This window comes from Ascaphus truei, chromosome 10 (genome assembly GCF_040206685.1).
Source record: "Ascaphus truei isolate aAscTru1 chromosome 10, aAscTru1.hap1, whole genome shotgun sequence".
In the NCBI taxonomy this organism is placed as follows: domain Eukaryota; kingdom Metazoa; phylum Chordata; class Amphibia; order Anura; family Ascaphidae; genus Ascaphus; species Ascaphus truei.
Window position 1 is genome coordinate 15357815 of NC_134492.1, and position 24249 is coordinate 15382063.

At 42.4% G+C, this 24249-nt stretch overlaps 1 protein-coding gene across 10 annotated transcripts in view; it reads right to left on the reverse strand.

Moving 5' to 3' along the window:
* PATJ (PATJ crumbs cell polarity complex component) overlaps positions 1–24249 on the reverse strand; it is a 154519-nt gene that overhangs the window by 69203 nt on the left and 61067 nt on the right. For 6 of the 10 annotated variants that reach the window (XM_075615970.1, XM_075615971.1, XM_075615964.1 and 3 more), the window contains exons 19-27: positions 21661–21870; positions 17181–17288; positions 15963–16229; positions 15292–15406; positions 12530–12671; positions 9250–9321; positions 8943–9120; positions 7097–7207; positions 2171–2236 (exon numbers count right to left, since the gene is read on the reverse strand). In XM_075615970.1, coding sequence (XP_075472085.1) covers positions 2171–2236; positions 7097–7207; positions 8943–9120; positions 9250–9321; positions 12530–12671; positions 15292–15406; positions 15963–16229; positions 17181–17288; positions 21661–21870 — 1269 coding nt within the window. The remainder of the gene's footprint in view (positions 1–2170; positions 2237–7096; positions 7208–8942; positions 9121–9249; positions 9322–12529; positions 12672–15291; positions 15407–15962; positions 16230–17180; positions 17289–21660; positions 21871–24249) is intronic. The other 4 variants (XM_075615969.1, XM_075615974.1, XM_075615973.1 and 1 more) reach the window with 4 other exon arrangements.

A 24249-nucleotide genomic window follows, 5' to 3' on the forward strand; every position in this document is an offset into this window, starting at 1 on the left:
CCGAATAACACAGGTTTTCTAGGTCAATGATGAGGATAAAGATGGGCGATATTTTAAAAGATGAACAAATGGGCACCTTGGAAATAAAAAGTTTAAGAAAATAGCAAAATATTCAAAGCAAAACAGTGGATTGCCAAACAAATTTTTGAAATAAGTTCTACCTGCTTTAATTTCACGGGATTGATACTGTATGGAAATTCCCTCAAGACTGCAATACACTAAACCAGTCTTACATGCTGAAGAAATTGGGAAATACAAGAAATCTAAGCCCTATAATAGGGTATTGCTGGAGAGGGGGAGGGAGGTGGTAGAAAGAGGGAGGGAGATAGAGAGGGAGATAAGAGAGGGGGAGGAGGAGGGGGGGAGGAGAAGGGGGGGGGAGGAGATGGGGGGGGAGGAGGAGGGGGCAGAGGGGAAGGGGGAGGAGGAGGGGGAGAGAAGAGAGGAGGAGGGGGGAGAGAAGAGAGGAGGAGGGGGGAGAGAAGAGAGGGGGAAGGAAAAGAGGGGGAGAGGGGAGAGAAGAGAGAGGGAGGGGGGAGAGAAGAAAGAGTGAGGGAAGAAGACAGAAAGAGGAGAGACGACAGAGGGGGGGAGGGGGTGGGAAAAAGGGAGGTATCTTCACAAAATGCCTGGGAGCCACAATAATTTTCTACAAATACCATTAAAAAAACATTTTCCAATACAGCCCAATACTCTGAAATGTTTTCCCATTCACCATAACTCAGTAGATAGAACATTTTCACCTTGAACTTTATACAGATCCCTGATGGGGCCTACTGTGTGTTTGGTTTCCATAGAAAATGACATTATTTGCTGTGCCTTTTTAGTTTATCCTCAAACATTTTATTTGACAAATGTGGGCTGGTGACCCAGAACAAGAAAAGGAAAATTACTAAAACTAATGAGAAAAACAAGAAAAACAAAAGCACTGGACATAGGAGAGAGTCATGAATATCTTCTGAATAAACAAATATGCCAACGATTAAATGACATGCAATCAAGGAGCCTGATTATAAATGCTAATTACTGGATATTGAGAACCTTTCCTGAATATCAATGTTATACTTTGGGAAATAATTTAATTGAATAAGGCCCGGTTTATTTAAAAGTAAACACCATCTGGAGATGCATCCTAAATACTTACTTGCAAAAAAAAACAAGTAGATATGAGTGATTTGGTTGTGTAATTAAAGTGCAATAATGATCTTAATGATTAAAGCCATTAGTAACATAGCTACAACGTAAAGGTAAACATGCTATACCACGCCATAAATTGCCATCATCTGCCGCTGTTTCCTTTTAGCCGGCGTGATAAAGTCTACATTGTACATTACCACGCATGCGTCACATGCTTATATCATCAAATAGTGTTGCATCAGCAGCACAAATGATCTTTTTGGATACAGCAGGAGAGCAGATACAGGCGTGAGGGATTTATTTTGTTATTGGTCGAACCAGCATTCCATGAAAAAATTGCAAATGGGAGTATTTGCAAATATGGGACTGAAATATTGCAGTTTGGGCGGTAATACTGGTTTACATTTTTGTGCTAAATAATTTTTTTTTATGATTGCAGTAACAGCTGGACACCATTCCTCCCTTGTGTGTTGTCTCTATAACCTCTGCTTCCCAATAAAGATCTCAGCCATTCCTCAGAATGACCGGGGTAACAGGTGGGCCTAGCTAAAGCAAACTAGGGAGTAATAAGGCTCTCCTATCACTAAATATTATTACTATCATTTATAATGCACCCCCGTATTCTGTAGCGCTGTACAAAAGGGTTGGAGAACAAAAACTGTATCTAAATATGTATCTAAACTGCAAGGCAGCTGTAGCTATGCCTGGCTTTACTCATGTTATACTGTGTGAAAGAAGGATAATGCTTCTTTGTGGAGCTGGCAAAAAATGGATGGTAAACCCATCAAGGCAGGTTTTCAGTATATCCCTGCTTCAGCACAGGTGGCTCAGTCCTTGCTTCAGCACAGGTGACTTGATTGAGCCACCTGTGCTGAAGCAGGGATATCCTTAAAATCTGACCTGTGGGGTGGGGGGGGGGGGGGGTCTTAAGGACTGAAGTTGAGAACCCCTGCCTTAGATTACTGAACCCCAAGAGTTGCAACTAAAATATTTAACCAACGAGTTCAACGTGATAACATAATGCTTATCTTGCCTTTTCGGTTTTGTCTGCATTTCCTTTGTCATCTTTTGGCGACTTTGCATTCCCTAAGGCAATTAACTAAAAGAAAACAATGCAGATAACATGAATCAACAACACTGTATAGAAGTGGTTTCTTATCACAGTATTAATACTCGGCATTCACAAGTCATGAATCCTACAGTTTACCATTACACACTGAAGTATGGTCAATACTAAAATGTCAAATTACATGTTAAATACTAATGGGATAGCTGGTCTTCACAGCTGGTAGGACAGCACTTCTTGTGGTCACTATATGAGGAGGCGTTATCCACCCGAGGTCAGTTAACTGGTCAGAGCTCTTAAAAAGGAAGCGCAAAACATTAATATGCCAAATATAAGACTCAAAGGAGGGAAGCGCTGCCATAGAGGACTGTAACAGAATTATGGGAAGTTAAATGTCCTCTTTTCTTCTATGTCCTCTGAGAGCCAAATATTAATGGGATGTACCAGAGCCATCCCTAGACTGTTGGGAGGGAGTACTTCTTTCCATAGTTGGAAGAACTGCTTGAAGTCCCTTCTACCAAATTTCACATCCGCTGATGAGTGAACATCCGGACACTAATGCTTAGCAAGCATGTGTAAAGAAGACTAGGCTGCTGCTTTGCATATTTCCTGAGTCAAGGCCTGAGCTTTTTCTGCCCATGAAGTTGTGGTGACCCTAGTAAAGTGGGCCTCTCGTCCTACAGAAAGCTTTTCTCCTGCTATTCTACATGCCTCAAATATAGCTGCCTTAACCCATAGAAGCTATGGAAGCTGCCTGACCCTTTCTGGGCCCATTAGAAAGGACAAGCAGCCTAGAGGTTTTCCTAATACTATCAGTGTTGTTAGAGCCTCAACTACATCCAGATTGTGCCACGGACGCTCATTGTCAGAAATAGGGTTTGGACAAAATGAGGGGACTACAACATCCTGATTGAAATGAAAGTCCTACTTTGGGTTGAAACTGTGGGACAGTCCTCAACACCATTTTATCATGGTGTATCTGAAAAAATGGTTTGCGACATGATAAAGCCTGGAGCTCTCCAACCGTACGTGCTGTAGTAATAGCTATTAGGAAAACAAATTTAATTGCAAGTAATCTTAGAGGCAGCTCAAGAATTGGTTCAAACAAGTAAGAAGCAGCGAGTTGCTGTAGCACCAGGTTAAGATCCCATTAAGGAACGTAAATCCTAAAAAGTTGGCCTAATCTTAGGCACTGCTTTAATAAATCTAGAGACCATAGGATCTAAGGCAATGTGTTTATGATACAATGCACCTAATGTGGATACTTGGACCTTAAGAGATTCTGGTTTTAAACCCTTTTGGAATCCTTGCTGAAGGAAGTCCAGTATATTAGGGACGTCTACAGTAGCTGCAAGAGGTGTATCTTTCGTAATTTACACAAACATATAAATGTCCTTAATATGCGATAATAGATTCTAGAAGTCACTAGCTTTCTGGAATGAAAAAGTATATAACATCATTGGAGGAACCCTGTCCCCTTAAAGACATCCTTTCAAGTTCCACGCTGTCAATATAAGCAATTGAAGATTGGGGAAACAAATAGAACCTCAAGTCAATAATGGATGGAATGTTGGAAGAACCATGAACTTCCAATACCGACAAGTTCTTTAAATACGCAAACCATGTCTTTCTGGGGCTACTAAGAGACCCTAAGCCCTGTATTTGATTTTGTTAATTACTCGCTGAAGCAAAGGGAAGGGGGGGAAATGTAACAGATGGAAATCCCAAGTGATCGCTGGCTATGGCTTTCGGGTCGTGCCATCTGAAAACAAACATCTGTACTTTCTTCTTGACAGCTATTGTTATGGGGACGACCTGTGGTTCGGAATATGGAGATAAGCATCCTTTAAGTCTATAGAAGATAGAAATGCTCAGTTTTCCATCACTGTTATGACTGCCCTCAAGAACTCCATGTTCAAGTGCCAGATATTGAGAAAAGCATTGATTTCTTTTAGATTCAGAATGGCTCTGAATCCTCCTGAAGCCTCCTGTACTAGAAACAGGATTTAATAAAAAAAAACCCTTGCCTCTCTGAGAAGGCAGAACTGGTTGAATTTCCCAACAGATTGTGAACCACTTGTTTTAACCCAAGGTTCTTCTCTGGATCGTTTGAGAGGCCTGATTCCTTGAAGAGAACTCCTGACCTGTCCAGGAACTCCAAGGAATACCCCATGGCTATAATCTGCTGAACCCAGAAGTTTGTTGTTGTTTGGACCCAGCATTCCAGAACTCCTGCCAGTCTGCCCCCAACCGGCATTGCATCCTGGACCAGGGCCCAGTCCCCTTCAGGGTTCTTGCTTCTTGATGGTCCCATGAAGCTGGTTGACCAGAGCGACCCCGACCCCAGGTTTGCGGTTGTTGTGAATTCCAATTTTGATAATCCGTTTTTCGGTCACACTCGACTCCTCTCTCACATTCAAAACGTATCTAAAACCTGTTGCTTTTTCCTCTGCAATATTACAAAGATACGCCCTTTCCTCTGTTGCTCGACTGCTAAAACTCTGACTCAGGCCCTCATTCTCTCCCGTTTCGATTACTGTAACCTCCTGCTGTCCGGCCTTCATGCTTCTCACCTGTTTCCCCTACAATCTATCCTAAACGCTGCTGCTAGAATCACTCTACTCTTTCCTAGATCTGTCTCAGCATCTCCCCTCATGAAATCCCTCTCCTGGCTTCCTATCAAATCCCTCACATTCCATTTTAAAGCTTTACACTCTTCTGCCCCTCCTTACATCGCAGCCCTAATTTCTCGCTATGCACCATCCCGACCCTTGCGTTCCGCTCAAGGATGTCTTCTCTCTACCCCCTTTGTATCTAAAGCCGTCTCCCGCCTACAACCTTTCTCAAGGACTACCCCACACTTCTGGAATGCCATTCCCCTCAATACCCGACTAGCACCCTCTCTATCCACCTTTAAGACCCACCTTAAAACACACCTGCTTAACCAAGCATATGAGTATCTACGTGGCTAATACTATAGACCTGATACATAAAGCTTGGCCCCCTGCAGACGCACTTATATGAATGCCCTCCTACTGTCTCTGTACGTTCTTCCTACCTACCAATTAGATTGTAAGCTCTTAGGAGCAGGGACTACTCTTCCTAAATGTTAATTTTTATGTCTGAAGCACTTATTCCCATGTTCTGTTATTTGTATTATTTGTTATTTATAGGATTGTCACATGTATCACTACTGTGAAGCGCTATGTATATTAATGGTGCTATATAAATAAAGACATATATACATTTTCATGAATCTTCTAGTTACTGCTGGTCTTTTATCCAGTGATGACCATTTCGTCTTCACGTCGTCCTTAATAGAACAGTGAAGAAGAAAAGTTGTTGCCAAATTTTTAAAGCCAAAAAAGCCAGGACCCTTTGCTCTTCTCTGGTGCCCTCAATATTCATCGTCAATCTCACAGTCTTAATGACCTCGTCTATCGCGCCCATCTTAAAGAAACCCGCGACCACTTGGGTCTCTTCCTCCGACGAGGAATCTCCAAGTTTTGAGACACTTGCCTGTTCTGATCAATGAAATTGTAAGACTGCAAATCCAATTAAATATGATCTGGGCCTTTTTAAAGACCCCTGAGAAGGCGCTTTATCAAAAGACTGCAGGAGCGACGTTTTCATTCAGTCAATGAAAGTAGTTAGCGGAGTAGACATCTTCTTAATGCACCTCTGCAAAATCTTGGAGGTTGGTAGCAGAAAGTTTGGCATCGTGTTCTGCACAATATTTAGCCTTAGAAACAGTTTTTCTAGTCTTGACAATTTAAGCCTCTTACTGAGGCTGCTCTGTTTCTGGAACATGCTGCCATCTTTCTATCAATAAGAGAACAAATAAGCAGGGAAACACACGCTTTTAAAATAGCTGTCAGGTGTTTCAAACTCCCCCACGGGGGCTAAATCTTCTCCAGGTGCAACACCTTACAATGATGCGGGGTAATTAATGTGCAGGTGCCACACATAGCTACTTAGTAGCAGATTTACAAGGCAAACTGTAATTAAGCCCCAGAAACTCTTCCCCGGTCTTAACTATCTGAGCTATGGAAGGAACAGACATGCTTTTTAAAATACCTGGCATCCAGAATTAGCGTCCCATCTGGTGGGGAACTCGCCTTTGGCGCCAAAAAAACATGCTCTCCGTCATGACGTGATCTGCCGGGGCCGATGTGCTGCGTCGTGAAGTCCCAGCACCTCTGGTCAACAAAGAAGTGGCTCCCGCGGCCTCGGGGGGAGGGGGGGGGAAGATGCCTAGCATCTGTGAAACAGGGCTGTATGCGGCAGGCAATGGCATTACCACGGCGGCATGAAAGCGGCATGAAAGCGGCCGTTCTTGAGGTAAGCTGGGGAAACGGTAGGGAAATCGGCTCGTACTCCGGTTAGGGCGGCAACAATGCAGCCCTCGGAAAAAGTATACATGAGAAAAATAAAACTGTCAGGGAACCTGCCTGACGTTCTCCCTTCAGCTGGGGTCGGGCAACGGCCTGTCATATAGTGGTCACAAGAAGTGCGTGTCCTGCCAGCTGTGAGGAGGCGGAGCTATCCCATTAGTATTTGGCGGTCAGAGGGCGTAGAAGAAGGGAACATTTAACAAAAGTAAAAATGCTATTTCATTGGTTTGGTTTTCTGCAAAACAGCAAAGGATCCAGGAGTGTATCTATATTTATTCCACAAGTCCCCCAAACATGCTTAATTCACCCCCAATTCCATGTCCCACAGAGGTTAAACGGCAAACATGGATTATGGGTAATGACATGCAAATGAGAATGCAGAGACGTTTTAGCAGATAGTTAATGGATTGTGTGCTGACCTATGACTTAGGCCAACAGTTAATAAGCGGGGCTAATTATCTGATAACCATTAGTGTATTCACATATACAAATAACTTACCCTTGGAGTAGTTGATAAACTCTGAACTACAAAAACGACTGGATTTCCTGAATTTTTGATAGCTTCGACTGCTTCATCATGCGTGGCTTTCCTTAAGTCTACCCCAGAAACCTGGCACATGAAATGAATTCATATCAATTAGATGGTATTCCAGGTTTTAGACAATCAAAAGTGTCAGCATTCATGAAACGGTGTAATTGTTCAAACAATTTGTATAGCAGGTTTCCAAAATCCATAACTCATACAATATAGAACAGCTCAATTTCAGCAAACTGCATTCTTAAAATACTAATAACATATTGCTACAATATGACTATCGTGCCACATTTCTAGTAATGGATTTTAATTTCCCCCGGGGTGAATCTTTAATAATGTGTGCAAGTCAAAGATAAAATGGATCTGGTTGATCACTGCTTCTGGCAAGTACCTAATGCAGGGTTAGCCAAGTCCAGCCATCACCAACAAGTCAAATGTTAACGATATCCCTTCTTCAGCACAAGTAGCTCCATCAGTGGCTCAGTCTTTGAGGCCCTGATCTACAGTGATATCGTTAACGTCACCTCACTAACACCATTGAGTCGTCTACATACGCGTAGCGCAAAGTGGGGGCGCTCCCTCAGAGGGGGCGCTAGATTGTCTGGGGAGGGGGGCACGGGTGTTACAGAGGCCCCCGCGCTTCCCCAAAGGCATTTAAAATAAATACCGGGGATCGCGTGAGACCTCTGTAACTAGTTTACTTACCTTCATTGCAACAACGCGTCTCAATGGCAACCGGTGTCATTTGGTCATGCGACGTCATGTTGCTATGGTAACGTGATGTCACACGACGTCATTTGACGCCGGGGCCGTGAGCCGGAGAGGAGACAGGGGGGCGCATGAAAATTAGTTTGCGCACGCCTGGTATACATAAAGCTATTCTGTCCAGCTTCATTGTTCACATCCCATCATACATTCAACCAGTGCTAATGAAAAATGAAGATTAAATACCAGATAACTGGAAAGCAATGCCTCTCGCGCCTCTCTGGTACGCAAGTGGGGAGGTGAGGAGGAGGTATATAGTAGTAGGGCAGGGGATGGCCAACTTAGTAATCAAGGGCCACCAACAGGCCAGGTTTTAAGGATATCCCTGCTTCAGCACAGTTAGCTCAATCAGTGGCTCAGTCGAAGAGTGAGCCACTGATTGAGCCACCTGTGCTGAAGCAGGGATATCCTTAAAACCCGGCCTGTTGGTGGCCTTTAAGGACTGGAGTTGGCTACCCCTGCAGTAGGGTGTATAGGTCATGTTTTAACTCTTGTGGCACCTGAACACATTTCTTTACACTGCATTGGTAACTTCAGGCATCAAAATGGCAAAATCATTTTCTGCCATGGGATTTAAAAAATAAATTAAAAAATCCCTCCTCCCCACAACTACATCACACGCAATGTTTGAGGCTTATTTTAACAATTATTTATCGCATAGATAACACCTGGACTATCGCACCCATTTATAAACAATTCTTAATGAATACAGCGATACTTCGTGAATATTAACACACGCCCTTTCATTTTTACCAGGTGAGATATTAACTCAAACTTTACGTAGCCCAATGAATCTGGGCCTAAAAGGGAGACAGCAGCTACGATTGGCAGAGCAGCATGGCGCACACAAACACGTGCTCTGCGATTCGCAGAGCAGCATGGCGCACACAAACATGTGATCTGCGATTCGCAGAGCAGCATGGCGCACACAAACACGTGATCTGCGATTCGCAGAGCAGCATGGCGCACACAAACATGTGATCTGCGATTCGCAGAGCAGCATGGCGCACACAAACACGTGATCTGCGATTTGCGCTGCACTTACTTCTAGAATCTTGTCCCCAGTTTTTAAAGCTTTCGTTTTCCCTGCAGGGCTCTCGTCCAGCACTTGTTTAATAAAGATGCCTTTCAGTTCTTCACCATTCTTCAAGCGTTTAATAACGGTTTGTCCGCCCACGATACTGATTCCGAGGGAGACTTGGGGCTCTTTCCAAATTTCAACTCTGCATAAAAATAAATAAATAGTGCCATCAGCCTCTAATGATACAGCAACAACGGTGTCTATAGGAGCCTGAAGACATTGGTTCCCAAACGGAGGACAGGTACACCCCTAACAAACTTGTCTAACATACGTGCGTTGAGGACCCCAGTGGCTGAAATTCGGAGTTTCCTCTCCTTCTCCTTCTTCTCTCTCAGGCAAGTCACTGGGAATGGAAGCCAATAAACATCGTTAATTACATACTGTAGATCTAGATAGCTGTAGAAAAACTATCACAAACATTCTGCTTTCACGTTTAGAGTTTCCATATTACCATTAAAAATAAATAAATGGGATGACACCAAACCAACCGGGACAACCGTTACACATGCGCGGTCGAGTTTCGTTCACGCATGCGTGGCTGGAAATCCCGCCCATTTTTAGATTGAATTAAAAAAAAAAACAAAAAAAAAACGGATGTATGGTAACCCTATTTATGCAGAAAATTCTGTATGCTGTAAATTTGGCGTAATAAGAGATCAATAAATAGGATCAAATAATTACCAAATGGGTCAGAAAAAGAATAATTTTAACAAGGCGAAGTACTTCAAAGATAATTTCCTGGAAAACATATTTTTGACTTTGAATATAGATATGAAGCAGGGGGTCTCCGGAGCTGAACTCTGCTAATTTCAGCTCCAGGGACCCCCTGCTTCCCGAGATACATACCGGAGAAGCTCATGCAGGTATCTTCTTGGTTGTTAAATGTCGCGCGGCCCAATAGGAAGCAGCGACGGAAAAGAAGTGATATGCTATTTGCTCCCATGCAGTGGGAGATTTGAGCCGCCATATTGGGTGCCCAGCTGGGGCTGCTACCGGCATGGGCTATGGGAGGGATGTATCTCAGAGAGGCAGGGGTTCCCCAGAGCAGAAATTAATGGGGTTCAGCTTCGGAGTGAACCCCGACAAGTCCTAGGAGGAAATGCCCCTTTAAGAAGCATTATTTTAATACTAAATTACTAAAATAGTCTTCATACAACACGACACATTGGGATGCAATTCTCCTGCTGAAGGGTCAATTGTGTATCACAGGGGTGCTCAAGCCGCGTCCGCAATGGTTACCAAGAGGATAGGTTTTCAGAATCTCTCTAATTAAAGCAGCAATCCTGCTTGGCGCCCATTTTTTATGACAGCCTGTGAGAGGGGGGTGTGCCACAGCTGAACCGCTCTTCATCTCTGGGGACCTCCTGTTTCCGAGATACTTACTACTGAAATTACCAGTGTTACTTCACGGTATCTTCAGGGGATTTATATGACTGTCCAATAGGAAGCCGCAACGGATGATGTCGCAGCTTCCTATTGGCCTGAGATTAGGCAGTCATTTTTTTTCCCACGGAAGGGGATTTTAAACCAGTAACTTTATTGGTAAGTATCTCTGAAAACAAACATGGTTGAGCTCTGAAAAAATTGTTTTTTTTTAGCGGTTAGGGTAGGGGTTTAAGGATAGGAGTTTAAGCATTTAAGATAAGCGAATAGGGTAAGGGGTTAAGTTTTTAGAGTAGGTGATTAGGGGCACAGAGCATAGGGTTAAGGTTATTAGGCTAGGGGTAGCATTAGTATTAAGGGTTAGGATTAGGAGTTTTTGGGGTAAGGGGTAAAATTAGGGGCACCTTGTTACCTTGGCGGCAAAGCGGCGGGTGGAGAGAGGTCCCGGCGGCAAGGTAAGTGGTGGCTAAACGCCAGCAGAGATTTGGTCGCGGCAAAACAGCCACAACCAAATGTCCTACACCGTGTTGGTATCCCTGAAGGATTGAGCTTCAGCACCCCTAATCTATCAGCTGCTGTATGGGCATATGAAGTCCCCGTATAGATGTCATTGAGGACCAACACCAAGGATTGTAACTCCAGCTCATCTACTCCGCTGCCTTCCTCCCTTGTCTAAGCAGCATCAGCGGTCATCAAAAATCTCTTTGGTTGCCACATACACTACGCAGTCGAAAAACTCTGTCTAACCACATACTAGCAAAGAGAAGGACATGCAGACGTTCATTATTTTATGTATCACATTGTGGCAATATAGAATATGGCTCATTAAATTTCAACTCCATGAATCGTGAAGCCCTTCGATGTTCATGAGGTCCTTCGTAAAAAAGACTGAAGTTTGTAAGCACAAAATGTACCCGTGTTACGTAACAAAATCTTGAGCTACCACACTGATTAAAACATATATTAAAAAAAAAAATAATCAAATTCTACCCAGAGGAGATGAGACCGTAAAAATTTGATTGAAAAAAAATAAAGTTAATGGTACTTCACGACACTTTAGAAACCCAATTGATCATTTCATTAGGGAGTCAGAAGTACTGAGCTCATTATATCGTAATAAAATTATATGACTTCTAAAATGATGCTAACGAAAACACAATAACATTTTATGCTTCATCCTGACAAAAGCCAAATATATCACTTGTGGTCGCCTTCTCTCTTCTGGCTATTTTCTCTGTCCTAGCTTATTCTGCTGCACATAGTCTAATAGCCACTGGCAGCTACTGTAAATGATGGTACTTTTGAGTCCTTTGTTTGACTGTCCCTTACTACAGTGATTTTGACCCCGCTCTTTCAATGGCTGCAGTCAAATCTGAAACCCCTTGTTCCCATATTGGGATTGTAGAATCCTGCACCACAATTTTTAGATTGTAAATGTGCTAAAGAACCAAGACTAAAATGGTAACAATAATAGTCCAATAAAAATTCTAACATTTAAAAATGTATTCTACATTGTGGTCAAAGTGTGACAGTACTCTGGGTTACAGCGGGGTTTCTCAACTCAGTCCTCAAGACCCCCAACAGGTCAGATTTTGAGGATATCCCAGCTTCAGCACAGGTCAAAGACTCAGCCACTGATTGAGCCACCTGTGCTGATGCTGGAATATCCTCAAAACCTGACCTGTTGGGAGGGGGTCGTCCTGAGGACTGGAGTTGAGAACCACTTGGTACAGAATACCCCTATTTAAAAGAGAAAAAAAAACAGCACACCACTACTTTTTTTTTAATGATCAACTACTTTCTTTAAAAAATGAAAACTGATTTTAGATAGCCCCTCTTTCTTCTAAGTATAAATATTGTATACACATTTCCAATATAAAGTCAAAATAGCTTTTTCCCAATGTTAAAAACATTTAGCATCATACACAGTAGCCTTACTTTTATGAAACCACCGTAACTACTGATTATATCATTGTCAAAGGACTTATAAAACATTTTTTTTGCAGTTTCCTTTTGGCTGAAATACGGAGTATCTTAAATTCCCCGTGCTTACAAAAACCCCCATTTGATTGCACTAATAATGCCAGTTGTAGAGAGAACTGGGAATCACATTGGGTGGTTATCAGGCTTAGGGATAAGGGAATACAATTTGAAAGTAAGTCGCATACTTAGATGTCAATACTTGAGCCCGTGGAGTTCTTCCTTGGTGCCGGATTAAATTATTATCTTCCACCTTTTTGTGTTCTTTTTGTAATGCAATTGCATCTGGATCAAAAATCAGTCCCGGTCCTTTGAGGCTGCAAACGGTACCTGAAAAATAATAAAAACATTCTTCCTTAAACAAACCTGTTCAATGAAGTGCAAAAGGATGAAAAAATGAAATATACGACTAATATAGATTTCCTATTGTTATATACTGAAGCGCCCGATACCTTCTCATATTTGTTGGTTTTGGTGTAAGATACATTTTGCGATGGCCTGGACCAGAATTTCCCAACCGGGGTTCCACGGCACCCTGGGGTTCCGTCAGAGGATCAAAAGGGTGCCGCGGCATATCCCAGTTCTCCCAGAGCAGGGAGAAAGCATTGCAGTTTCCGCCATCCTGATTGGCTGCATTATCCAGTAGCGGCCAATCAGGAGGCTAGGGGGGGGCCAAGCAGAGGAGGAAGCAGCATGGGCAGGAGAGGGCCAAGGCTTGGTGTCTGTCTGTCCTGTGTGTATTTGTTCTACCCTGTGGTGTGTGTCTCCTGTGACCGTCTCTGCACTCAGTCTCCTGTGACGGGAGTGACGGGGGTGCCTCAGCCACGGAGCACTGTGATCAGAAAGAGCCCGAGAGAAGAACAAGAAAAAACAAATTGAAAACCACTGGGCTGGACATTTGCCTTGGTGTTCAGTTACAATATTCACTGGGAACTGGCCAGTCATTTATTACACCCATGAATGAGAAGGTAAATTGATTAAAGAGCTCCTTCATAACAAATGACCATCTACGTAAGGGAGACAGGGTAAGGAAGGGGTGTAAAACACACCCTAAACGTTAGGGAACAATATTTAAGAACATTGACTTTCAAAATGGATTGACTGATTATATACTGCTGCGACACACTTTATTCGAGCAAATACCCAGTATGTACCTGGCAGATACCTGGAATGCGCCGCTCCTCACCTCTGACAAGCCCCGTTGCATTTGCCTTCCCAGCCTGGGTTCATGCCTGGCTGACGGGCGGCTGATCTGTTAAATGATAATGATTAGGATTTAATAGGCTGCAATGCTTCGCGTGTCTACCAGATGGCATAAATTCATGAATTGTAATGCAGTATATATATATATATACTGTGCAGTATTGCAGCCAGCGGGAATAAAATGCTTCAATCCCTGCCTGGAAAATAACTCAATGCACTCGGGCAGAAAACAGTCACAAACCTCAATACACCCGGGTATACCCGAATTCGTGGGACTAGCCGAGCTCGAATAAAGTGTGTCGCCAGTGTATCCCAATACATAAATATGATTATAGAACAGTTGTCCGTATATATAGAGTAAATACTGACATTTTAATTTACTTAGATCTTAACATTTTAGGCTAAGGCCCCGGTCACGGCGCTCTAATGCGCGCCCGCGCTTTTGGCTGCGCGTTCCGGCGATTCCCCGGTCTGCAGCTCACTGCAGGAGGAGAGACCGGGGGGGGGGCGTGCCGGAGGAGTGACGGGGGCGCGGCCATGACGTCACCCGGCAGGTTCGCCCTCATTGGCTGAACTGCCGGGGGCGTGCCAAGCCGCTCGACGCGAGTTCCTGCTCTCAATTCTATTGAGAGCAGGAGTAGCTCTCGCGCGAGCGCTGCGGCCCCCCCTCGCAGCGGGCCCGGCGCCGTTGCGGGGAGGGCTCTCGTGAGCGCAGCGTCCGCCACAGCGGGGGCAAGGCCTTAGATACGTTCAATCCCCCTCATCTATTTTAAAAACACAAATATGATACCAATCATGTATTTTGTATTGCTATAATCAACGTTTCTTGGTTGTATATATGGGAAATAAAAAAATATATTTCCAAAGAAAAAGGGAAAAAATAACTAAGCGGTGAAAATAAAATAATTTGAGAAACTTCAGCTCTTGTTTACTGCTCAACAGAAACTCGAGCCCCATAAAATAGAGTATAACTTTGACCAGTTATAATCTGGGGGATATTCATACCATACTGTACATTGTACAGGTCACAAACATCCCTTAAGGTTGGAAGGAAGGAAGGAGATTTCATCAGCAACAAAGGAAAGGGATCTTTACAATAAGGGCAGTTAAAATGTGGAATTCATAACCCATGGAGACTGCAATGGCAGATATAACAGATTTGTTCAAAAAATATCTTTTTAGATAGGAAAGGTATACAGGGATATACCAAATAAGTATACATGGGAAGGATGTTGATCCAAGGATTAATCTGATTGCCAATTCTTGGAGTCAGGAAGGAATTTATTTTTCCCCTTATGAGATATCATTGTATGATGTTTCACTGGGGGGTTTTGGTTTGCCTTCCTCTGGATCAAAATACTGTAAATACACATATAGGAGAAGTCAGGGGTTCTCAACTCCAGTCCTCCCCATGTGGCTCAGTCTCCTGAGCCACCTGTGCTGAAGCAGGGATATCCTAAAAACCTGACCTGTTGGGGGGTCTTGAGGACTGGAGTTGAAAACCCCTGAAATACGTATCTGTCGTCTACATTTAACATTAGTTGAACTTGATGCACATAATAGCTTTTTTCAACTTCATCTTCTTTGCAACTATGCAACATGCGGTTGTGTATTGCATCACATTATTACATTATAGAACAACTAAAAAGTCCAGCTCTGTGAAAAGTGTAAACGTGCTAATGTGGGTGAGGCTCCTCTACAGTATATTAAAAAGTTTACTTCCAGTGAGTGTGTTATAGGCACTAACCTTCATCCACTTGCATTTCAGTGTTTGAATTTGAGAAGTCCTCTTGATCACTGAGTTTTTCCTCATGTTCGGTTGCTTCAGAGAATGGTACTTCTAAATCAAGACGTTCTGTAGCCTACAAGAAATAAATACAAGTTCAACATTTAGGAGCTCAGCACTTTCACATACTATATGTAAATCAACTCAATCATGGCAAATCAGTTCATTTTTGAATTGTGAATTTTTGCAAAGCTGTTAAATTGCAGAGTAACAAAAGGCTCCTTAATTCAGACCTGGAAATAGGTTCTTTTTCTGGAGAAGAGAGGGGGATATGGGGAGAGATCTTTAGTACAGGGCCCACTTATATATTCTGGCACAACTTTGTTCATTTTCAACTCAGTGCAGAATTACCCAACATTTTGGAAATGTAGGAAAAATTAGCCAAAAATGTGCAAACAACTTGGACACATTCACACGTACCTCCTATGTATTTGCACTTTCTTGCATTCAGTGCTGTAGCGGTTTGTGAATGCAATGAAGACATTACAAACTGCAATTTAAATGTATAGCCCTACAGATATTTCTAATTTAACAACCCGATATTTCATGACTAATTTTACATTATTGTTGAACTTTTATTTGTGTTTAGTACATACGGTTTCTTCACCGAGCCATGGTTGCATGTAACCAACCTTCTGTTCCATAGGTGGGGACCGCTCTTCATATGGCCGCATATACTGGTGATCATCATAAAGAGAAGCATCTTGTTCTGTATAATCCTCATCCACAAGCATTTCTCTTCCTCCACCAAATCCCTCAAATTCATGCATTTCCCAAGATTCAGGTAGAGAGTCTGTTTGACGGTGCTGTATATTAAACGCTCTTCCCATAGCCAGTGACGGTTCATCGACAAGTTCCTCAAGGCTCTCTTGAAATAAAGCCTCCTGTTTGTATTTCTGCTAAAACAAAAAGTAGACCTATAATACACAATCCTATGTGGCAAAATAAAATATATACAACTTAGTCCCACTGCAGTTTAGTCCACCATAAATCGGTTTAGGTTGGCCAACAAACTTCAAAGACTTCCCATTTTGTACGATGGCATTCAGGATTAGGGAACCAACACTAATCAGAAGACCAGAGGCCCATAAGAATCAAGAGTGAGAAGTCAAAAGGCTATGCTTAAATAGTGACGATGACACTTTAAATATACAGTTGGCTCAAAATTCCCCCACACAATTGGATACGTGTACAAAACAAAATCTACAATGAAACGGAGATACCGATTTCTTCTCTCGGTAGTAAAGAGATCGCAATTTAGATTAATGACATTCGAATGCTGTAGTGCAGGGATGCTGAACGCCAGTCCTCCAGCAGCCCCAACAGGTCAGGTTTTCAGGATATCCCAGCTTCAGCACAGATGGCTCAATCAGTCGAAGACTGGGCCTTTGATTGAGCCACCTGTGCTGAAGCAGGGACTGATTTAGCGACCTGTGCAGGGATATTCTGAAAACCTGACCTGTTGAGGGGGCTTGAGCACTGGAAGTTGAGCACTCCTGGTATAGTGCTTCAAGATGAATCTATAATCTTTTTGACTCCTGTTTCTTCTGTAAGAGCAGACACTTGTCCATACCCCCCTTCCCCTTTACTAGGAGTATAGGATGGCAGGAACAAGAAAAAGCACAAGATGGTGGTGTTGCAGAACAATGAAACCCAACACAATCACTAATTAATTTAAATTCATTTCGGTCCTGAAGCATTATAGATGTGTGCACGTGTTTTATAGGCCCTGTGCTGTAATATGTCATGTGGCTGACGGTCTAAATATTTTGAGCGTGATGGAATTAAAGTATGTGGTTATTCATTCTCTGGTTAAACATTTGAAAGAGAAACAAAGTCATATTAATTACATGGAAAACGTCAAGTATCGTTGATGATTTAGTAACTGGTTGGTCTGGGTTTTCTTCCGAGTCTTCTAAATTTGTAACGTATATTCTTTTCTCTCCTTTTGCTTCACCCTGACAGGAAACACAGGTATAGGGTTTGTTTTAGAAATGAGAAGAGCATATTGTCTGAATTTCATATTAATCACATGTACAAATAAATATGGATGTATAATTCTCATAATTAATATACCTGCAGACTTTTGCATTTTCAATTGATATATTTCAACTGTTAAGAACAAAGCCACGTAATATCCATATAGTAGTCTTGATACAAATCAATGTACACATATATATATATATATATATATATATATATATATATATATATATATATATATATATATATATATATATATATATATATATATATATATATATATATATATATATATATATATATACACACACACACAGCCCTTCTGTCTTATCAGAGAGAGACAGGCTTGGTCAGGTAGGCGAGAGCGGAGCTGATCACAGAACAGCTGTAGCCAGTAGGAGGGAGGAGAGCAGGACTGCTTCACCACTTCCGGGCAGCAGGTGGCGCTGCAGAGCCCTCCATAGCTGCTCCTCTCTAGATCTGTCTGTGTGGGTACGTGTGTCTGTAACACACACACACACACACACACACACACACACACACACACACACACACACACACACACACACACACACACACACACACACACACACACACACACACACACACACACACACACACACACACACACACACTAGTGGGCAGCACTCGCATATACAAATGAGCTTGCTTGGCTGCCCTGTGAAGAAGTTCTTCAACAGGCACTCGCAGGATACTTGAAAGAGTTAATGTTTAAATACCCTCCCAGAACGCCTAATCAGAGGCGCGCGCGCGCACCCACTGCTGCACGTTTACCTTGCAACCTCCTGTCACACACATAAACCTGTGCGTAAGAAGCGCCTCAAACACATACAATCAATACACAGATCATCAAATAACATGGCAGCAAAAAATAAAAATGCCTTGTTCAGATGGCCAAATGATATTTGACATAATGAGTAGCTCGCAAGATGGGCAGAGTATATTCTGAGACAGTGGAGCCAAAAAACATTGCATAACTTAATGCATTTAATCATAACCACAATCACTGTGAAGAGCACATAAAATAGACCAAAACCTAAAATGTAAGTGATCAAAAAAAGGGTGATCTTACGCCTGTCCAGTGTGGGCTGTGGGTATTACTGCTAAGAAGAAGAGTCCAGGCTCCAAGGATTTTGTAAATACATTTATTAGCCACCGTTATCCAATGTTTAGGCCATCTGAGCAGCCTTTGTTAAGGAATGCCATTCAAAAGCTGCCTTGACGGCCTAAACGTTGGATAACTTTGGCTAATAAATTGGCTATTTGCAAAACTCCAGCCCTCCAGCTAAATCCGTGGAGCCTCTACTCCTCTTCTTCGGATCACTGCATACGGATCGCAGCGGGCCTTCCCCTTGGAGTAGAGAGCACCGGTATAAGCATCAGCTGTTATATAAATTATTGGTTTGCAGCATATACAGTAACCTTGCTATGTAGGTATTATTGTACTAACCAAGCGTATGTTAGGTCCAACAGAATATAACCGACATAGTTAGGACGACTCCCATGGAATAATGCAGGTGTCAAGTTACCCACGTTATCGGATCCGAATTAAACCGTTTTTACGGGAGGTCAGAAGTTACAGATAATCTCTGCATTGATCTTCAGAGGTGTCATCTGCACAAACCACCTCTTCTAACCACCATGTCAAACGGTCACCAATAACTTGGGTGACCTGGTACAGCCAGTATTCCAGGGGAGTCATTACGATGGCGGTGAGCACCTCTGATTAGGCGTTCTGGGAGGGTATTTATTGAGGAAATCTCTTGGCCTTCAGGCTGTCTTGAGAAAGGTCCCATCGTGTCCGAAACGTTGATGGTTTTGCTTTAATTAATATTCATTAAGCAAACAATATGGTGGGGATTGCACCTGTAAGTGTCAAACACGTCTGTGATAAGAAGGCTCTGCTGCCCTCTAAGGTGACATTTATATGACGATAGCCAAATCAAGCAATGCATTAATGCTATTTTAGTAATTATATAATGAAAAGTATATTTAATATGTATAAAAATCAGTGGGTCTTGTATGAGTGCAGACAAAACAAGCACAGCTATATTTATTCGTATAATAGACCCAAATAGGTCATACGGTAATGTATACAGTGAGAATTAAAACATAGTACATGTAGTAATACCCAGGTAAATATAAACACAGTTACAAGCTCTGGTGCAGCTCTGAAGAAAAATGATGTTTTCTAATCATCAACAGAGATTGCATCAGGAGAATCAAAGCACAAAACTACCAGGGTATAAATAAAAGAATATAAAATATATTTTAAAAAAAACACTAAATACTGCAGAGAATCAAAACTCCGAAAAAAAGGTGGAAAAAAAAACCATGCAAAAATAGGGGGTGTTCCACTCACGTAATAATATTACCACGAGCTAAGAGAGATACATCTCTTGATGAGTCCTTTTGATCAGGATACAGAGCGCTCCAAATATGTGAGAGGAGAGGCAGTGTGTGCGACAACTTTCACACACAGAATGTGGAAGAAATGCACTTACAAATTGACAAAAAGTCGGGGAACCCCTGGATAGAGTGAAACGCGTAGGGTCTTTGGACTCATACAAAGACTATTTGCACTCGAGTGAACGGCCAGTCCTGGTTTCCGGCGAATGGACTCTCTCCCTATCTTACTCTGCATGCAACTGTAATGTGATTGGACCGCGATCAGCAGTTGAGCAGATGGAGACACAGGTTGCATGAGGACTCAGCGGTCTCACTCTTGTGACTGTGTGTAGTCCATCTGCACCTGACATTTTTTCAATGTGTAAGTGCATTTCTTTATTCCACAGTCTGTACATAAATATTTGTGCATTCTCTCTGTCTCTCCTCTCTTACATATATGAAGCCCTCGGTATCCTGATGCATCTGGAGCTTGCCCTAATACAAAGACTCATCAAGAGATTTAGCTCTATAAGCTCATGATGATCTTATAATGTGAGTGGGATACCCACTCTTTTTTCGAGAGGGAGACAGTGAGGGAGAGAGAGAGGGAGAGAGAGAGGGAGAGGAGGAGAGAGAGGGGGAGAGAGAGGGGGAGAGAGAGGGAGAGAGAGAGAAGGGGAGAGAGAGGGGGAGAGAGAGGGGGAGAGAGAGGGGGAGAGAGAGGGGGAGAGAGAGGGGGAGAGAGAGGGGGAGAGAGAGGGGGAGAGAGAGGGGGAGAGAGAGGGGGAGAGAGAGGGGGAGAGAGAGAGGGAGGGAGAGAGGGAGGGAGAGAGGGAGAGAGAGGGGGTGAGAGAGGGGGAGAGAGAGAGAGGGGGAGAGAGAGGGGGAGAGAGAGGGGGAGAGAGGGAAGGGGGGGAAGAGTCAAATGAGTCATTTTTAATAGACTTTTATTCTAGTTTGAAAATAAAATAGTAACAATTACCTGTGGGCATCAAACCCTAAATTGTCAATCAGCATATTTATGAGGCTCCTTTTGCCTGGCTGACCAAATGGGCAAACACTAAGCCCTGATGAAGGTCTTACAGTGAACCAAAAGCCTTGCACTCTGATAAAAGAGCATTCAGAGGTGTGTTAAGTAGATGGCTTCAGCCACCAGACATTTTAGTACTCCGCCACCTTGGGAACATGTATGTTTCCACCTTTCTACTATGCTTCCTTTACAGAAAGGTGCTGCGAGGATATTGTATGTAGTTAATGCCTACCTGCCATATGTGGCCCATCAAAAAAGAGGCTCACACACTGCATTTGGCTATGATCAAATAAGCCCTGCTTTAGGACACTAATGCTCTCCTGAAACACAGTATAGAATTCTACGTAAATGTAATGCAGGGTAAATGAGTACTTCAGTATTAGGCGATACCTTTTTTATTTGGACTAACAATAGATATTATAAGACAAGTTTTCAAGCGTTCTCTCTTCCTCAGGACGGCGACACGGATTTAAAAATATTCCAGGAGTTTAACACAGATGTAAAAATCGAGACACTAACAATATACAGTAAGGCAGATGGCTTTAGATTGTTATCTTGATTTTTACATTGCTGTTAAACTCCTGGAATATTTGTAACTCTGTATCGCCGACCTAAGCAAGAGAGGAGAACGATTGAAAGCTTGTCTCATAGTATCTATTGTTAGTCCAAATAAAAAAAGTATCGCCTAATACGGAAGTACTCATTTACCCTGCACTATCGCAACGGGACGGCTATTTCTATGTAATACATAGATTTAGGGGAAACTAGTTTAACAAAAACCAGCTGTCAAAAAATGTTTTTTTATATCAATAAAAAAAAAAAAAAAAGCTATACAGTATTTGGCAAACAGTTAGCCCAAACTATACAGTATTTACTCTAATACGCTCTTAGCTCCAGTGAGTCCTTACCACCAACGGCGTGCAAATGCCAAAGCGAGCCCTTCCTGATGGCACAGATGTTAATAATTGCACAGCATCATCCAACGTGGCATTGTCCAAATAATTGTCATTTACAAAGACCAAGCGGTCACCAGGCAGAATCTGGCCACTTTTCTCTGCCACACCACCTGCTACCAGAGATTGAATCACAATGACGGTCCTTGCCGGATCTAAGGGATCCTGAAGATGGAGCCAGAAACCACAAACAGTGAGTCAGACAGACAATCTTAAACTCGTCCATTACACACAAACACCATCTCTTTATCCCTTTTGTTAGGATAGTGATTCTCAACCAGTGTCGGGATACAATAGCGCAGAGGTGGCCAACTCCAGTCCTCAAGGGCCACCAACAGGTCAGGTTTTAAAGACATCCCTGCTTCAGCACAGGTGGCTCAATCGTTGACCGAACCACTGATTGAACCACTTGTGCTGAAACAGGGATATCCTGAAAACCTGACCTGTTGGTGGCCCTTGAGGACTGGAGTTGGCCACACCTTTGCAACAGTGCGTCACAATCCTTAGTCAACTGTCACAAGTTGATTGAATAAGAAATTAGAAGGGTAACAAGGAATAAATCCCTTGCGTTCAAAAAAGAGAAGATGTGATTGTTTAAGTAAAAGGAAACAAAAAAACAATAAGGAAAATTATATATTTATTCGTATAGTTTTGGCATAATGAAGTATGGTTTAAAATGTGCAAGGGTGTCACGTTTTTCGATTAGCTTGGGGTGCCGTCATTCAAAAGGTTGAGAACCACCGATTATAGCACAGGCATTGAATCTTTTTAATGCTGGCTGACATGAAACCCATTGAACAGCAATTAGTTACAGGCCTTCCTAAAATGACGATTACAATAATTATACAGACATTAAAAAGTTACGGTGGATAAAAAAAAAAAAAAGTGCCCAAAAAGCTCTAAGTGTACAGTAAATAAAAATACCACTTATGGCGCATTTGCATGTCTCAGACAGGTCTGCAACCCTGTCTTTCCCCATTATCGTTGAGCAAACACTGCAGCCAAGGATTCTGGGTAATGGATATGCAAATGACTCAGTTAACCCAGGCTGTGCTGAAAAGCTGTGTAATACAGCAGGCATAAGCTTATAAGGGGTTCACGTTAAAATGGATAAAAAGTGAAGTGGACCACTGTTCATTTGCATGTCATTACCCAGAATCCCTGCGGCAGTGGAAGCACTGTTTGCTAAGCGATAATGGGGAAAGACAGGGTTGCAGACCTGTCTGAGACTTGTAAATGCACTACATGCGGTATTTTTTAATTACAATAATTATACAAAAAGCAATGCAGGATATACTATGCATCTACAAGATAAGCGTTTCACCCTCATCATTGTTTTAAATAGATGTAACTTTTGTCTGCCTTGTAGAGTCCATCATGATTATATTCCGATACTGAATGTTACTGGCTCGCATTCGTGTTAGAGAGGATTCTGTTGACTTTCGTGGAGAACTCACAGCAAATTGTGTTTTTTACATATATTTATTTCATAAATGAGCTATGAAATATAGTTGGAGATCTATGACGGAAATGGGGTTGGAATCATGAAAAGAGAAACAAAAAATGGAATATTAAAGAAACGTTCTATATTTAAAAATACGCATCTTTATCATTTAGTATCGGGGGAGGTCAAATGAACTTAAAAACTGGTATGCAAATGTACCGATTTTGTATAAAAATATTACACACTTTCCAACGATGGAATAAAAAAAAAAGAAAGAAGATTAATGGTTTTAGCATATGCGATAATGCGCCCGACACTAGCATGAAGCTGGTCATTTCCCCAATGTAACATTACGTTGGCTTTTTTTGCAACAGAAAGGAGGAATTACAGTATAAAACAGGGTACAAACACACACACCAGATAACTACAATGTGGCAGAGCAGTAGGTAGGCCAGAGGTACAACTCAAGGCAAAGGTTTGAGGTTAGATCAAGTTCGAAAATGAGTAAAAATAATATCGTTATGTCATATAGCACTTTTCTCCCAGTGGGACTAAACGCGCTTTGGATGACAGCATAGCGCGCGGTACGCAGCACAAAGGAATTTTACAGACACAGTCACTGCTCTGAGCTTACACTCTATGTTTTTGGTGCCTTGACCGAGCCTCTGACTGAGCCACCTGTGCTGAAGCGGGGACTAATTGAGCCACCTGTGCTGAAGCTGTGATATCCTGAAAACCTAACCTGTTGGGGGAGTAGTGGGGGGGGGGGGGGACTCTGGGTGAGCACCCCTGTTCTAGACTGCCACCCTTCAAGAAGAAAAACCTTAAGTTAGCCCATATAGAATCATACACAGTATTGCATTACGCTAATGCCACATTTCCCAGTTATGAGCTCTCACACAGCAAACAGACCACTGTGTTTTATTTAAAAAATAAAAAAAACAGACTGAGTCCGCTTTCCTATCACTCTTCACTGAGCATTATACTAAAAAGGGGAATAGTTAATAAGGCCCTGAAAAAAAATAAATGTTCAACTGTGCCTTTTTTGCAGTTTAAACAGACGTGCCCTGGAGTGAACTGAATTGATCCATTAGGTTGAT